This window comes from Archocentrus centrarchus, chromosome 17 (assembly GCF_007364275.1).
Source record: "Archocentrus centrarchus isolate MPI-CPG fArcCen1 chromosome 17, fArcCen1, whole genome shotgun sequence".
NCBI lineage: Eukaryota > Metazoa > Chordata > Actinopteri > Cichliformes > Cichlidae > Archocentrus > Archocentrus centrarchus.
In genome coordinates, this window is record NC_044362.1 from 22581754 (window position 1) to 22598837 (window position 17084).

Sequence of the window (17084 nt, forward strand, 5' to 3'; positions counted from 1 at the left end):
ACTGCAGGTGCGCTGAATTAATATAGCAATCGCGCGACGAGTTACACCAAAGACAAACCGAAAGTATCCCACCAGCTGTGTGAGCGAGTCGCCGCCGTGCGGCTCTCTGTCCCTTCAACTTCAGCTCTCTGCTGCCAGCCACCAGTCGGTCACGGTGGTCCAGACACGGACACGTCAGAGGGCTTCAGAGGAGTTTCACGGGTAAAGATATGGGCACTCACTGAAGGCACCGTAACGTCCTTCATCGGCAGCATCCCGTTGAAGTACCCAGAAGGTAAGTGCTTAGTGATAGAATGATTTCAAGCCCTGTCAAAGCGGTCCGCAACTGCCTGTGATATCTTACGTTTCTGAATCAGCCTTCAGCTAACGTTAGCTAGCACCTAATCTTGCTAACAGTTTCTTATTATCTGTTGTGGATTAATTTCACTGAAAACCAGAAAGACCAGAATGGAAGTGTATTCGTCACATAATACAGAAAAATATCGACTTTTCATTTAAAAGGGGCAACCTGCGGAGCGACTAGCCTGTTAGTGTTTCACCGTTTGCCGTTAACAGTAACGTAAACCCAACGATAACACAGAGGCTAGCTGACGGTTAACAAGCTGGCAAACAGCTAGCCGAGGGAGCCCCGTCTCCATTCATTTTTCTCCTACAATGTACTATTTTCGCTCTCATACATGTATAAGTATGATTTTAATTAAGGTTTCGCTTTTCATTTATTTCCGCATTTATCTCAAAGCTCTAATGTACTGGGGGAGGGTATGTGAAGCCATATGCCAGCTTTAATCTCTTAAATTAGCATTTTATTTATTTATTTATAGCCAGAATAGCTAAGGCTGGTTTTAAAACTATATGGCACAATTGGAGCGCGCTTGTGTATTGTGTAAATTCACGTTGTGTCGTTTAGTGTTGTCTTGTAACCAGCACTGACTCCTCACCAAAACATCTGCCTGTGGGTAGCATTTGAAAACACTGTTGACCAAAATCTCGGTAGCTTTTTAGTCAGTTCAGTTAGAGAAAAATCCCCCACCATAAGATTTTAACGTACATGTGTAGTATTACTGAACCCCACACAATACCGTGATTTAGTCATTAGTTACAGGTAACCTTAGTAAATCCAGATACAATCTGACATCACATCAGCCTTGCAAATTAACCTTATTTTCATAAATGTTCACTTGCTGTTGAAACTATTTGAACGGCTACTTTGGGGGATGGGGGCGGGGTGGAATTAGCTATTAAAATGGACTAATTATTCTAAACAGTAGTAGTAAGTAGTAAGCAGGTTTGTTTCTGCTGCCCAGATTGTTTTGGGGTATTATTCTGAGTCTTTATTAACTCCTTTGACTCCTGATCAGTTTTCTGCATGGTGGAAAAGTAGGTTTGCACAGGTTTTTAGAGTCAGCACAACTGTTTATCTAAGTTGGGACACTGTAGAAACAAAAAGAAAGTATTTCATGTGACTCAGGTGTGCAGTTGCTCCACTGTCATGAGTGTGACTTCACTGTTTTGCAATGTGCAGCTCCCAAAAGCATTACAGCATTGAAAAAGGAAAAATTAAGCTTTGAGGCATATATTTCCAGTAGAATGGATAATTTGGAACAAGTTCTTAATTCCCATTCCTAAATGTATAATACTTTACAGGGTTACGCCACCATAGACTACAAATGCACAATGATGTTGAATGAACATTGTTCTTTGTGCATTAATAATCTTCTTCTCCTAAAAGAGGGGGAAAAAAGTTTAAAAGCATCAAGTCTTCCTGGTAGAAGTAGTGTCAGTGCCTTCACCACATCTGCTTTGTGTAATACTAAATTCTCAACAGCCATGGTTTTTGCGACTCATTGGAAAATAGTGAATTACACTTCATTCATTTTTCTAGTGTAAAAATGCAACTCGGCAAACTCTGTCAGGGTTTGTGGTTGCCCTGGTTTATGTTGCACGCATAATGAGCAGGGTGGTTTTGTGTAACTTAATATGTGAAAGTGTGTAACGTGAACCTTGTTTGGTCTATCAGGACTGATTCTTTTGTCACACAGTCAAAGCAAATGTTGGCTGGATCATTCCAGATGACAGCAATAATTGTGTAGTAAGAGTAAGCAAGATCATAATACAGCATTTCTGTTCTTATAATTCTTAATTGCTCAAGTTTGTAATTAGGTTTCTTATTTTTTATGTGGCATATCCCCCCCCCCCCCCCCCCCCCCCCCCAATTTTTAATCTCTAAAAGGAAAGTACTCAGTTATTTATGTATGACTGTTGTCAAATGAACACATAACAGATCCTAGCAAAAGGGGGGAGGGAGTTCCCACAGCCCTCAACTCAGTGAGCCTGTTTTTCTTTGGCCATGTTTACAAAAGACTTAGAAGATGGGGACAGTGGGGCTGAGGCCTTTTTGGGGGAGCTTCATGGTTTATGTTCATTTTAGGAGCTAAACAAGGCAGGGGAATGTTGGAAGTCAGACTGGAGTGATCCTCCTGATAATAAAAAAAGTGTGAATTCATTACAGCTTTAACCATTGTACATCTCTACACTGGTGTTGAGTAGTTATGGGATTAATTAATTAATTAATTAATTTTTAATATGCAAAGATTATGCTGTTGGTGCTGTTTACAGAATTTCCACCTGGTTTCTGATCACATGTGTACTAAAGCAACCAAGAAACCAACAAGTCCAGTGTACTGACTCTACCACATTTGATAAGCCATGCTCAATAAACTCATGTAGCAAGGATTGCAAGGTACATGTGACTGACCGTGTAAGAACATTTTGCTGTGGATTACTGTTTGGTTTTTGCCACTGAGCTTGTACTCTTATCAGTGGAAAACATTGCAAAGCTGTTCACAGAAATTAGTTTTCCCTTATCAGCCATGCACCACAAGTCTAAAGATGCCATCCCATTGGCTAAACACTTTGTACTCTGTCAGCTGAGTGGACGAGCATATGTGCACATCCTGCAGAGGATAGCCCAGAAGAAGAATAACAATGTTTATGACTCTTACACAATCAACACTGGCTGCAGATAGCATATCTGTATTTACTCCTGGGAGGGTCATTGCAAGGTGATTAGGTTGGCCTTATTTGAGATTTGATTCAGGATGGCAGTGAGGCATTATCATCATAATCTGAGAGAGGAAAACATTGGTCCCAGTGGAGTATCCTGAGGTGGGTAATGTAGGAGTTGATGCTCTACTATGGGGATGAAGAGACAGCGATCCTGGGGGAACAGGGAGCTCCAGGGAAGCAACACAGAGGACAGCACAGACAACAGTGAGCAGGATGAGTCGTCCTCGCTGAGGTCATCCTGGTCCCTGGTGAGTCAGTACTGACAGGTTTCCTGGTTGGGCACAGCCTGGTCCTGAAGCTAGAGGGCCAAATAGGCTGTTAGTCATTTTCTATTGTTTGGGTTTGAGAGGCAGATTAACTTGTTGGCTTGTTGCTGTAACCAAGCCTAGTAGTTTAACACCTGATTGGTTAGATTTAAGACCTTTTTTTAGGTCTAATTTGAACTTTTAAAGAACGGGGCGGTGACTGTGTGAGAATATTTCAGGGGGGCTCATGAGGGTTGCGTCACCTGTCTGATGTTCTAATTATCTCATCTAAAATACCAAGCCGGTCCTGTTTAACTTCCAGATTTCCTATATATCTACTTTTGTATTGCCCTACTTCTGAGCTGACCTTGAAAGGAGGAGAAGATGGTGTGTAACTGCTGTAAAGTATCTAAACACTGCCACCATGCTATAGAGTTCCTTTGCAAGGGTTTTTTTTTTTTTTTTCCCAATATAGATTATTCCAAACTATCTCCTGACTTTTATAGATGTTTGGCTCTTTGCTACATCTCTGATCTGTTGTGTTACTTCAGAGGACTTGTACTGTGACTTTCTGGTGTCAAAGTGAAAGCTAAATACATACAGTGCTCTGGTGTGTGTGTGTGTGTGTGTGTGTGTGTGTGTGTGTGTGTGTGTGTGTGTGTGTGTGTGTGTGTGTGTGTGTGTGTGTGTGTGTGTGTGTGTGTTTTGTTATTTAGAAAGTTTTTATTTTCTAGAGATACAAAACACATATGTACCTTTAACCTGTGACATAAAAAATTATGCCGCAGCCAAAGTGTATTGTCTTTTTAAGCCTCATACCACATTTAGGTTCACTGGTCCCTCATATAAACACATACTTAACCACATGCTTCTGTCATACAAGCAGCACTGAAACAGACATGGGGTGGGCAAAAGCTGGGGTAGCGTATGGTCACAACCTGGGTTGTCAGAATATTTATGTCAGTATCCCAGGCGAGTAGCAGACCTGTTTTTCTCATTCTTGTGTACAAATGTGGGGTGAAATTCTTGGAAAGAATTGAGAGCTTCCTGTTTCTTGGCTTCCTTCTGATATCAGATGACCTGAACTTTCTACAACCCTTTGAACTGTGGGGTTGCTGTTATAGCTATTATAATATCATGTTGTTGGCCTGTCTGATTGTAGTTTAAAGTGCATTCTCTGTACATATGCTCCCTACTCATTAGCTTATTCTGAATGGTGAAAATACCACATTTCTTTGTCATATTCCATGATGCCACCCATTGCACAAATGTCCCCATTCTCTACCCCCCTTACCTCCCTCCACCCCACCCCATCACTGCTCTCATGACTAGTTTCAGAACAAAAGGTTAGTTTGAGACCAAGCATGTCAGGTTATATAAACCCAATGAAGCCAGCGAGGTTATGTGTTTACAGGCCCCAGCAAACTAGACCCTGACCCAGACAAACCAAAGTCATGTTTGTTAATCGTTATACAGACTCTGTGCCACAGAGGACAAATGAGGGCAAATTATCTAGTTCAGTAAAGAGGCCACAGTGCATCAAGGAAAGTTTTTGTAATTAGGTAATGGTAGCCTTGGCCTGTGTACTTGTTCTTTGATTGAGTAGCAGGAACAGTTTGCTTATGAAGGAATTTACAGTCCCACAAACTGCTCATCCCAAATGATTGCAAGTATTATGACAAAATGTGCAGCATTAATCTCACTCATATTAAAGCCAGAGAGATGTGGCTTTAGTGATGCATTTGTTGTTAGTAGAGTTTTATGGACATAAACAGGATGTTAGCTGCTACCATGGCGGCAGGGCAGTGTGACAATGAGGCAAACTAACTTTTAGCCCCCCCCATCTGATGTTGTACATGCGGGACAGTGGCCAGTTATTGGACAACAGTATTACTCTGGCAGTCTGTATGGAGTAGGGCTGCAACTAAAGATTATTTTGGTAGTTGATTAATCTGTCAATTATTTTATTTTATTTTTTTGATTATTCAATAATTATTTCAATTTTACCTGACCTGTTTGAGCCCGCCCACCTGTGAACATCACCTTGTCTCTTCTCACAATTAAAATAATGACCTGTGTATTTTAAAATGAATGTGATCATCACAATAAATATAAAATAAACAATGCATATTAAAGTGAATGCAAACTTTATTTTTAAATGAAAAAATAATGTGCAAATAAGTAAATAAAAATGACCTCTGTCCAGAAGTTCAAATAAGGCTTCAAATTAAATCAAAAAGATTCTTCCCGTCCAAAACAACTGAAGTTTACAGATGATTCAGTTTATGAAGAGGTTTACTATTTAGAATGAATGCCAATATTAATGCAAGGGGAAAAAAATAGGAGACAACGTAGTTTCTCCTACTGTCCTTAACTTGTTAGCTAACATAACTGAAATGGTGCCGCTGAGCAAACATCATTGTTTTCCGACAGGTAAACTAACAGAAACATTACTGTAGAAACATTAAAAGGATATCAACACGACGCGCTAACTCTCTAAAACATACCCATCCAGAGCTGACGTCACAGCTCCAGGGTGCTGGCGTTTTAAATGCTCACATATTGCAGTGATGCTGCCGTGGAAGGAAAGCTCTGCTTTGCACAGTCTGCATTCAACTTTATTTTTGTTTTCTGTGAAATGCTCCCACAGCTTTGACATTCTGTCTTGATTTTCTATCACTTTCTCCCTCCTCTCCGTTCCACCATCATTATGTTGTTCATGTTACTTTCTTCTTCGTTATTATTATTATTGTTATTGGCAGGCAATGGAGGCAATACTGCCCCCATATCTTCCTGTAGTGTATTGCAATTACAAAATCACATTTGTAGTTTTAAAATATGACATGTTGACATTAAAATTCCACGTTGACTAATTTTTGTAGTCAACGTGGAATTTTAATGTCAACACGTCATATTTCGATTATAATCGACAAATTGTTGCAGCTCTAGTAAGGAGGTCAGGAGATGGCGGACGCCACAGGGTAAGCAGGAAGGGAGGGGGCTTTCAAGTGGAGAATTTGTAGATTTCACAAATTGTCTTCTCCTCTGGAGTCTTGCTAATCAGTATTCCTTTAGACTTAGTTTCCATTAACTTTGCAAATACTCGTTCATTCTCCTTCTAGGCGGACACCATGAACTACGTGGGCCAGCTGGCAGGTCAGGTTCTGGTGACTGTCAAAGAACTGTATAAGGGCATTAACCAGGCCACGTTGTCGGGCTGCATCGATGTTGTGGTTGTCCGCCAGAGAGATGGCACCTACCAGTGTTCGCCGTTCCATGTTCGCTTTGGCAAGCTGGGCGTACTGCGCTCCAAAGAGAAAGTGGTGAGTTAAGGGTTTTTTTTTGTTGTTTTTTAAAAAAAATTCTGTTTAATTCTACTGATGTAGTAAAGCAGCAAGCTCCAAAGATCCATAAAAAGACATGCCAAGGCATTGGGTCCAAATGACACATTTCCTGAAAGCACATTTCTGTATACCAAGTGTTTTGTTTCCCCATAACATGCCCAAATCTCTTGACTGAACTGTCAGTGGTTGAGTTGCATTGCACAGGAGTCTCCATTGCTATGCAATGGAGACTCCTGTGTCATAAAAAACAGTTTACGATTCTGATTTTTAATATTAATTTTTCAATATTGTGTACAATGTTACCAAGATTATGTTCTCAGGTTTTTAAAATGTGCCCATGTAATGATATTTGAGGTCATTAATGTGCATGTGAAAAGATGCCCACTTATTTACATTGATGGACTGCTTTCCATAACAGTTCCATCATGTATAAAATGGCTTTAATGACATCTCTCCCAAGGCATGGTCATACTACCTTCCCCTTTAACAAATCTCCCTCACACTTGGATCAGAAAAAGCATATGATGCCCCAAAGTGGGTAATTAACAAACATCAGACAGTCTTTTATGTTTTCACAACATAGACTGGTTGCTCTGGGCTTTTCTCCCTCATTGACGGTATTTGTTACTATATCCTCTTGCCCGGGAGATCATAACCAATTAATCATGGATGAGGAGCAGTAATGTTATTTCTAGAGCTCACTTCTCACTTTTTGTAGCCTCCCTACATTGGCCTTACAGTAGGAAGAGTGCGTTGAATGTTTCTTGGCAGTAGTAGGAAGATGTAGATACAAATATTAAGGAGTTTTTCCTTCCCACTGTCATCAAGTACTTGCACATAGAGGGTAGTTTTGACTGTTGGGTTTTCTCTGTAATTATTGTAGGGTCTTTACCTTACAATATAAAGTGCCTTGAGGGGACTGTTGTGATTTGGCGCTATATAAATAAAATTGAATTTTGTGCTTGAGGTTAAGTTTATTGGCTTATATGAAGAAAATATTTTTTTGTGTTTAGCTAGATATTAGTAATTAGTATTAGTAATTCCCCCCCCCCCCCCCCCCCCCACACACACACACACACACACACACACACAAACAACACCAGCATGAATGGTGAACTTGTCCTGATATCTATTCTTAGAATGGTTATGCTGGGCACTGACTTGGAGAGAGCTTATTTACTTGCTGGTGGACCGGAGTGGATAATGGTTTGCGGGGGAACTGACACTGTCTCACCACTTACCCAGAATCCCAATGGGCTTAAAGGGGAGGAATGAATGAGTGGTTTCTATGGCAACAGCAGCTCTACAACTTCAATGTGTGGGAGAGGGAGGAAACGTGAAGGAGGCCTCAGCAGGGGCTGTTGTGTAACAAACAGTTATGTCTGTGTCCCAGAGATCAATTATTAGACCCTTGTGCTTTGCTATAAATGCAATAAATGATGTATTTGGTACTGATATGCAGGCATTTTAGAGAGTGGGATTTCAGCTGTAGTTGCTAGCCAAATACTAATTAAATTTTGGCTGCTGATAGTGTATCTGTTCCCATACACCAGTCACTTTGGTTGGCAACCAGAAAAGTTTTTAAAGTACTATTTGGTTTCTAAAAAAAAACATTAGGGATGTTAATTAAACACACTTATGCATATCCTTTTCCTGTTCTTCTTACCTGAAATATGAACTTCAAGAGTGAAATAGACTTGTGCTTAACAAAGCCCCCCCAAAAACGAATACGCTGTATTAATTTGAGCATCTGTTAATGGCCATGGCTCAGTGTTGGCAAATCCACATCTCAGTTATTCAAGTGCATGTAACCTGTCACAAGCTGTGAACAGTTGAAGAGGACCCTCATTTATTCTGGCTCGTTATTAATTGGGCATTGAAATTACCAGCCACTGCCACACATAAATTTCCCCCAGCACCCCTAAAGGGGTGAAATTAAATCTTGTGGCTGTAAAGAACCCACAGCAACAGTAAAGGACACCAGCAGAAGGAAATATACAACCTGACAGCATGAGAGGGAGAAAAACAGATTATTCCTGTAGCCATTGGTTGCAGATTAATATTGATGATTTGGTTTCAGGTAGCAGAGCACTTGAGTCAGTCTGTCTTCTTTGTAGTCTCTGCCAGACATGACCTGTTTTTTTTTTTTTTTCTTTTTTTCTTTTTGTTTTTGTTTTTGTTTTCGGTGTCAAGTTTCTGAATGGCCCCCTGGTTCACTGCGGTTTATCTGGCAAACATGAATGGCCTTGTTCTGTTGGCAGGCTCCACAGAAAGGAAGCCCAGAAGACCGATACACTCATTAGGTTTTCTAAAGCCTCGGGAGAACGATGGGACTCTGAGTGCATACAGGCCTTGTATGTGATCTTGCAAAATGATGGAAGTATAATAAAACAAGATCCAGTTTGTTTTTAAATCAATTAAAAGGGGTTAATATAGGATTTTTATTGCTTGATTGATTGATAGACAGGGTGATTGAATAACTGTTTTCAGTGTCAGTGTTCTCTGTTTGCAGGACAGTATCAATGCAACCCTTTTCAGACATAAGATACACAATGTTGCTGGCTTCAGTCTGTTAAAGTGATGATGCAGTTCAAGTTTTTGCTGTGTTAAAAGTAATACACAGTTGTTACTCACAACTTTTACTTAAAAGTGATCAGGGTGCTCGTTTAGATAAAAGTGACAAAGTGTTCAGAAGATGTCAGACTAATAAGTAAGGAGTACATGTTTTGAAAGCATTATGTATTATAGATCTTCTCATGCTTCCAGATCGACATTGAAGTGAATGGAGAGCCCGTTGACTTGCATATGAAGCTTGGTGACAATGGAGAGGCCTTTTTTGTCCAGGAAGCTGAACAGCAGAATGTAAGCAGGAAGCATCTTTTTTCATTTTTCTTTTTTAAATAAAAGAAAGTAACGTACTGTTAAAGGTTAATGGCACAAAGTTTAATTAAGACAGTCGTTATTTTCTGTTATATATCAGTAAAACATTTTTCCAGTTTTGTCATTTGTTACTTCTGCTTCTTCTGCAATCTTGTTTTGAGTTTTAGTTTAGCAGCCACATGAAATAATTTATTTTGGAAAAAGCAATGAACCTACAGACATATTTTCAATTTCATTTTTCACATTCATTTTTGTTGACAACACAAGGTATGACCAACACAACAGCAAGGATGCCTTTGCTTAACAGCATTCTTGAAGTGTAGGGTTGAGTGTTTGTAGGAAGAAATGATTACTGCACCATATTGTGTAATTTCTTTAGTTAACCTTTGCTCAAGCTACTATTGTGACATCTCAGCAGTGACAACCATCTTGTTCTGCTGGACCTGAGTCAGTATGCTGTCTCAAACTATGATTAATCTTTGTTTAAACATATCTTAAGCCTCATGTCCTGCTTGTTTACTTTAGCAGATTGTCCCTGCCCACCTGGCCACCTCCCCAATCCCCACCGAGAGTCACCTGTTCTGGATCTCAGAGGTGGAGCATAGGGCACCAAAAGATCTGGAAGATGACCCTGCTGACCCGGAGGACACTCCAGATCCTCCTGCTCCGAGCACTGTGGCCACAAAAAAGAAGAAAAGACGGAGGAAGAAGCACAAAGGAGACCCCCGTAGAGAAGAACTGACCCCACCGTCAGTCACTACTGGTAATGCTGTTGCTGCTAACACACTCGCTGCTACAACTGCTACTATGCCCAGCAGTGGGCAAAATGAGGAGATCTTTGAAATGGACCTGAGCTCTGATGAGGAAGCTGCAGTACATGTATCAAGGTAGGATCAGGTTCAATGCTTGTTGCCAGATTTGTGTAAGGAGATGGGTTAATTATTATGCTGCTTCTGCACTCTGGATTTAGGTCACCTTCAGTGACTACAGTGCGTGACATTGACCCCAAATTACCTGCAGCCAGACATAACCTTGATGGTTATCCAATGTCTGATGGAGACTGGCCAGCTGGTGATGGGTATGTACTGACATGAACCTAGAGCCATTAGCAAGGATAGCAACGACATGTAAGTAGCCTCTCTTACTAATACTTTGCACTTGTTTTTTTATGTTCCTTTAGACATGGCTTGTCTCAGGCCTTTTCCCCAAAGAGTGACTCAGAACTGGTGATGAGGCCTTCAGAGAGTTTGCTTAGAGCTGAGTCTCACATGCAGTGGACATGGGGAGAATTTCCAGAAACCACCAGAGTAAGCACTTCTTCCCAGTGGAGTTCAAAGCAGCCATCAGTTGCTTCATCATCATAATAACATCATATCCAATATTTAGGTCACCAAGAAAGAGAAATCAGAACCACTGAAAACAGTGACCATCACCCCATCTGAGAGCACCCATTTCCGCGTCATCCTCAGCTCTGAGGCCATGGAGAATGAAACAGAGGTTGAAAAAGAAGATGCTGCCCGCTCTTCAGTGTGTAACATTGTCAAGCCCGAGCCACGGACACCTGTCACCGCTGTAACAACTGTGAGTCCGATATCATCCGTCAGCACCATATCTTCTGTTAGCCCTGAAACCCCTACAGAACCCTTTGATGTCCTCCTATCAACCTCCACCACTTGCAGTAGCCCACAGACAGATTCACCCTCAAAGAAGAAAGGTATGTTAGGTGGCTCCTGATTGGTGCTTTTTAAGGCAAGTCTTGGTTAGCAGTTTATAATTGTATATTAAGTGATTTATAATTATATTGTATGCAGGTGTTCCCAAGAGGAGCCAGCATCAGGGTCCTGAGGATATCTACTTAGATGACCTGAATGTACTTGAACCTGATGTTGCTGCACGATATTTTCCTAAGAGGTATGACGATTAAAGAGCCACTTAATTACTTGACCTTTGTAATTATAAACTACAAAGCGAAAGTGCTCCATTTTAAAACTAGCAGTGGTTGGAAAGCGATTTCTGCTCTGAAATATGACTGACAGCCTCAAAGACCAGTATCATGACACATTGGACCTTTTTCTTTTTTCCTTTATTTTTCTTCAGTGAGACTGAGGCAGCTGCTAAGCACTGGATTGACTCAGAGATGCGCTCTGGTTCACAGTCTCCACAGTCGGTGGGTAGTGCAGCAGCTGACAGCGGGACAGAGTGTCTCTCTGACTCAACCAGTGACCTCCCTGATGTTACCCTTTCTCTGTGTGGAGGCCTGACAGAAAATGCTGAAATATCCAAAGGTACACAAGAATGACACTCATAAAAAATGTATCCTAAAGTGCACTTTTGCCGAAGTCCGAAAGTTATCCTGAGCCAGCAGACATTCAGCTAAATTTGCTATATTAGCCACATAAGGTGTCCAGCTACTGTTAGTGAAAGCTTGTTTTTATAACCATGACGATGTTTGTTCACACATGTAAGTATCTTGCTCAAAGGTATCACCCGTCTCATCTCTAAACCAGCATGCATTTCTCTCAGTAAATTAACATGTACTTTGACTCTTCTGGAGGTGTTTTTGGTGACACAAAATTTACAGATTTTATTTTTACCGAATACGATGTCACAACCTTGTTGAAAGGCAGAATAACGTTTTAATGCATGCTGCTTAAAGATATCTGAGCCTTGAATTTGAACCACAAATCCTGTCAAGTATTTCTGTTATAAAATATGTTGTATTTAAAATTAATAATAGAGCATAATTCTCTAAGGGGAAAGAAGAACAAGAAAACACCAAGATGCTCATTTCCTCGGGACTAATATCATCACAGGACCTCTGTATTTGGTTAAATTAGAAATGAAGATCAGACTACCTCTGCAGTCATTACAAACTGCTAGAGGTTCCAGTGTTGTACTAGTCCTTTGGGAATAGAGCTTTATAAGCTCCATGGCTAACAGAAGAAAAAGTTTCCTGACCTTTCTGACTAAGATGTTATAGCTCATCACCACTGACCTTTTCATCAGCTGTCATTAATTGGTCTCCTCCTCCCCTTTTCATTTGCAGAAAGGTTTATGGAGCATATCATTACCTATCACGAATTTGCTGAAAATCCGGCAATTATAGACAACCCCAACCTGGTAGTAAGGATAGGAAATAGGTATGTAACAATTTTTACTTCACATTGGAAATGCTCTAGAGGAACATTTTAAATGTGTGGTCAGTATTACATCAAAGTAATTGTCTTTGTCTTCAGATATTATAACTGGACACTAGCTGCACCCTTGATTCTAAGCCTTCAAGCATTTCAGAAGAATTTACCAAAGGTAACACAAGTTTGTATTTTGTTCTTTGTGCTGCTCATTCAAGTCACTGTCAGCTGGAAGCGATCTCATCATGAAATGTCTCTGCTTTTTCTCGTGTATGGCAGGCTACAGAGGAGGCGTGGGTGAAGGAGAAAATGCCAAAGAAGTCAGGCCGCTGGTGGTTCTGGCGAAAGAGGGCGGATAGTACAATCAAGCAGGTGTGCACATTATTAGTAGAAGTAACCAAAACAAAACTTGAGGGGATATCTGCAGCTTCAGTTTTAAGATCTCTTCAACTGCAGTATTATGGTTTTTTTATTAACTGTGCTAACTGTGAATTTGATTTCCTTCCCTACTTTATCCAGTCGGAGACTAAGCTTGAAACAAAGGAGGAGCCTCATTTGGAAGGGGAAGGGCCCTCCACATCTCAGGAGAAGCTGGCCTTAACGTATGTGATACCAAGGGTTGTGTTATTTGTCAAGTAATTTAGTAATTTGGCAAAATCAGAAGCTATATTGTTATACATAGGGTGGAGTTGGTTTAACAAGGGAGATAAATAATTGATTATTTTAAACAACGCTAAATTAATTTACAGATAAAAGGCACTTCATGTTAGCTTTCTGAAACCAGAGTTTTTCCACTTGTATTTCTCATCAGTGATAATGGACTACCATAACTGTTGTTGCTACCCTGTAGGCCTAAAGCAAGAGATTCATCCAGTGATGAGGAGTCCAAGGAGGTGAGCGCAGCATCCTGTCAAGAGAGGCTGCAGCCAGTAGATGGTCAGCACCACCCCAGCCCACACACTTACAGAAAGTCACTACGACTTTCCTCTGATCAGATTGTGAGTTCATTTTTAATGTTTTCCTTTCTCAGTTCTGCTAAGCTTTCTGCTGGTTTGGGATATTTATTTTAAATTAAAAAAAATATAGTTTTAATTTCAAATTTAAATATGTCTGGCTTTCAAACATATAGCATTAATTTTGGAGTTCTTAATGAGATTTGTGATTGAAATCTTTTATTTGGTAGTTATGAGCTCCCTCTGCTGGCTAACTATGAACTAGAACTAGTGTTTGTGCCACTTGCAGTCTGTAGGGGGCTGTAAAGCCCTTTACATGATCATTGTACTGTGGCAGACCAATGATACTGGAGAGTAATACCCGTACTGTTGAAATACCTCTCACTGGATGTAATGGACTGTCCCTCTAGATGCATTTATTTTTTTTTTGTGTGTTCCCAGGCCAGTCTGAAACTGAAGGAGGGGCCAAATGATGTGACATTTAGCATCACCACCCAATACCAGGGCACGTGCCGCTGCGAGGGCACAATCTACCTGTGGAACTGGAATGACAAAGTCATTATCTCTGACATTGATGGCACCATCACAAAGTATGGGCTTCCAGTCACTCAGAATAGTTTCATATCATATTACAGAGCAAAATTGTAGCAGTAAGCTAACTGCTATGTTGCTTGTGGACAGTATTAGACAGCACAGTAAATCAGTCTGTTGTTGCTTCCAGTTACATATTCCTATACTTATACAGTAGTAAGACAATGTTAGTAGAAGGGATGTCCCTTGGGTGCTCTCCCTTATTAGTCCATCCTCTAACAACAGTTACAAATAATGCATACAAATATTGATTTTAGCACATAGGTGGGAAGTAATCAATGAAACGACATTTAGAGCCATCTTTTGTAGCAGCCTGTCTCAGCTTTTGTAATAAAAAGTGGATCTAATTTTAAATCCGTAGTCAAAATACCTAAGCATCTGTTGCACACCTGCTTTTGGAAACAGCCATTTTGTGCAAAAGCAGTTAATGTACTATTAACTATATGTAGTGCAGTGTTTAAGTTCCTCATGTTTATAAATTGCCCACAAGCTTTGAAATAATGCTCCTTATTCGGTGGGCAAAATGAACAGAGTGAAATGAACACAAGCTTAGGTTGTTGCGTAATATTGATTGGGTTTAATTTAAAAAGGATTAAGATAAGATTCCAGCTCATTTCACTTACCTGAGTTATCTGAGTAACTTCATTACCATGGACACATCCAAGTCCTTCACAAGTAGCAGAAATGAAGGTTGTAATTCAGTTCTATTTATGTCAAGTTAATTATCTTAAAGCTAGTTACAGCTCTTTTGAAACAAAACTGATGCCTGCTGCCTTTCTGACGCCCACTCTGAAGTTCATTGGTGGTCGACATCAAACGGGCTCAAATTGACTGCGGCTTATTATCTATGTGACCCTTTAGGCCAACCCCCGACATGCAGCTTTCTTTGAGTAACAGGGTAAAGAGCATAGGCACTATAATGAGGACATTTACATTTCAGTCTGTAAGCACACAGAGCCAGCTGAGGGTGAGACCGTGTCTCCCCTATGGGCCAGTAATGCTCATTAGTGGAGAACAGCCCATAATGTTCTATATTTGTGATAAAATGGAAAAGATGTTATGGTGCTTTATTTGACCTCTTTTGAACAGTCAGTACCACCAATGTGCTTTCTCTTTCTCTGCTTGATGTTCCTGACAGATTGGATTATTTTATCATAATGTCAGATATATAGATATATAAAATTGTATTTATTTTGTTTGTGTTTAAATGTTTTTAAATGTTTTAGGTCAGATGTATTTGGACAGATACTTCCACAGTTGGGGAAGGATTGGACTCACCAGGGGATTGCCAAGCTCTACCACTCTGTAGCTGAGTAAGTGCACAGCAACACTGATTAATTATAGAGGATGCATGAATGGTTGGTCAGTGGTTAGGACTGTCTGGGGTTGATTCCCAATCGGCTCTCTGTGGAGTTGATATTTCCTCCCAGTGTTTGCGTGGGGAGCTCTGAGGTCGATGACTCAGTAAGTTTAACTGTAGTTTAGACAAATTTATTGCAGAAAGTAAAAATGCTGTTAAACTGGTCATTGCGTTTTCTTTTTTTAGTTTTACATTTAAATCTGGAAAAAAAAAGCAAAAACATAATGCATGTAGGAAATAAGCTGTAGTGAGTATGGGTATTGTTTTGGTAGTAAATATAATATTTCCTTTGTACAATTTCAATTTTTTTCATTGAATTGTGACTTCTGCTCATTATGAGTGTAATCAATATAACTGATCCAATTAAAGTGCTAATCTTAGTAGCTGCTATTAAGGTCACGATAATGAACAATTATTGAGCACTGCTCTTCCTATTGGCAGAAATGGCTACAAGTTCTTGTACTGCTCGGCCCGGGCTATTGGCATGGCGGACATGACAAGAGGTTACTTGCAGTGGGTCAATGATGGAGGCACCATCCTGCCCCGAGGACCTCTCATGCTCTCTCCCAGCAGCCTCTTCTCTGCTTTTCACAGGTACAATAATATATACTCCATATATATGGCTACCAGTCTCAGTATCATGAACCTCATTACATACGTTAAATCTTTCTTATCCCCAGATCTTAATGATGCTTTCAAACCACCCCATCTTTTTCCTAAATCCTTTTTCTCTGCAAAGTTAATTTCACATTAAATACCCCATTCTCACTTTCAAAATCCTTCCCACTCTCCAGAGCCTCATTCTTTACAATAAGCCTTTCATGTGCCATGGTTATTAAGACTACACCAAACTCAAGTTCATGAATTCCTATCTAAAAAGGCATTAACTGTGTTGGTATTATTCCCATCACATTTTATCTGTTTGGGTTATTGTTTTCACTTTATTTCCCTGTTGTCTAGCTGTCAGTCACCTTTTTAGAGACAGTTGATGACTTGTGTGACTGATCTTTAAATGAGATGTTACAGTACAAGACCATTATCTTTCAATATTTTTTAACTATTAAAACTGGAACTGTCAGTTTGAGCCTCTCTTACAACAGTAGCAGCAATCCAAAGAAGCCATTTCTTGTTGTTTTTAATTTTCTAATTTTTTTTTTTAATTATAAAATTTGAGAAAATAAATAATTAAAGTTCAGTTTTAGGGGTTTTTAATTAATTTTACAAAATGTTTAAATTATTTAATTAGAGATTGTAAAGGTAAAGAATATTTAGACTGCTCCGATAAACAAAGGGTACATCAAACTACATAATTACACATTTAAATAATTATTGTAGAAGAACATTATGGAAAAGCAAAGAACAAATTTTGGATGTGTTACACTGAAATAAAAAAAGGGTGCTCACTGTGTAATAGATTGAGCAGGTCATTGCTAACATTTAATAATAATAAATGAATTATTGCAAAAGTAGAAAAATGAAAGTTTATCACATCAGCCACCTCAGCTGCTGTGCTC

The 17084-nt window shown here is 39.8% G+C and overlaps 1 protein-coding gene across 3 annotated transcripts in view; it reads left to right on the plus strand.

Moving 5' to 3' along the window:
• Window positions 1-17084, plus strand: part of lpin2 (lipin 2) — a 22418-nt gene continuing 5334 nt past the window's right edge. Inside the window, exons 1-17 of one of the 3 annotated variants that reach the window (XM_030752780.1) lie at window positions 1-274; window positions 6434-6634; window positions 9422-9517; window positions 10061-10422; window positions 10506-10613; window positions 10716-10842; window positions 10922-11249; window positions 11347-11446; window positions 11633-11820; window positions 12582-12675; window positions 12772-12841; window positions 12946-13038; window positions 13186-13268; window positions 13517-13664; window positions 14061-14209; window positions 15437-15523; window positions 16012-16164. In XM_030752780.1, coding sequence (XP_030608640.1) covers window positions 6443-6634; window positions 9422-9517; window positions 10061-10422; window positions 10506-10613; window positions 10716-10842; window positions 10922-11249; window positions 11347-11446; window positions 11633-11820; window positions 12582-12675; window positions 12772-12841; window positions 12946-13038; window positions 13186-13268; window positions 13517-13664; window positions 14061-14209; window positions 15437-15523; window positions 16012-16164 — 2378 coding nt within the window. In that variant the 5' untranslated portion in view covers window positions 1-274; window positions 6434-6442. Of the gene's footprint in view, window positions 275-2989; window positions 3315-6433; window positions 6635-9421; window positions 9518-10060; window positions 10423-10505; window positions 10614-10715; window positions 10843-10921; window positions 11250-11346; window positions 11447-11632; window positions 11821-12581; window positions 12676-12771; window positions 12842-12945; window positions 13039-13185; window positions 13269-13516; window positions 13665-14060; window positions 14210-15436; window positions 15524-16011; window positions 16165-17084 lie in introns of those variants that run through there. The other 2 variants (XM_030752778.1, XM_030752779.1) reach the window with 2 other exon arrangements.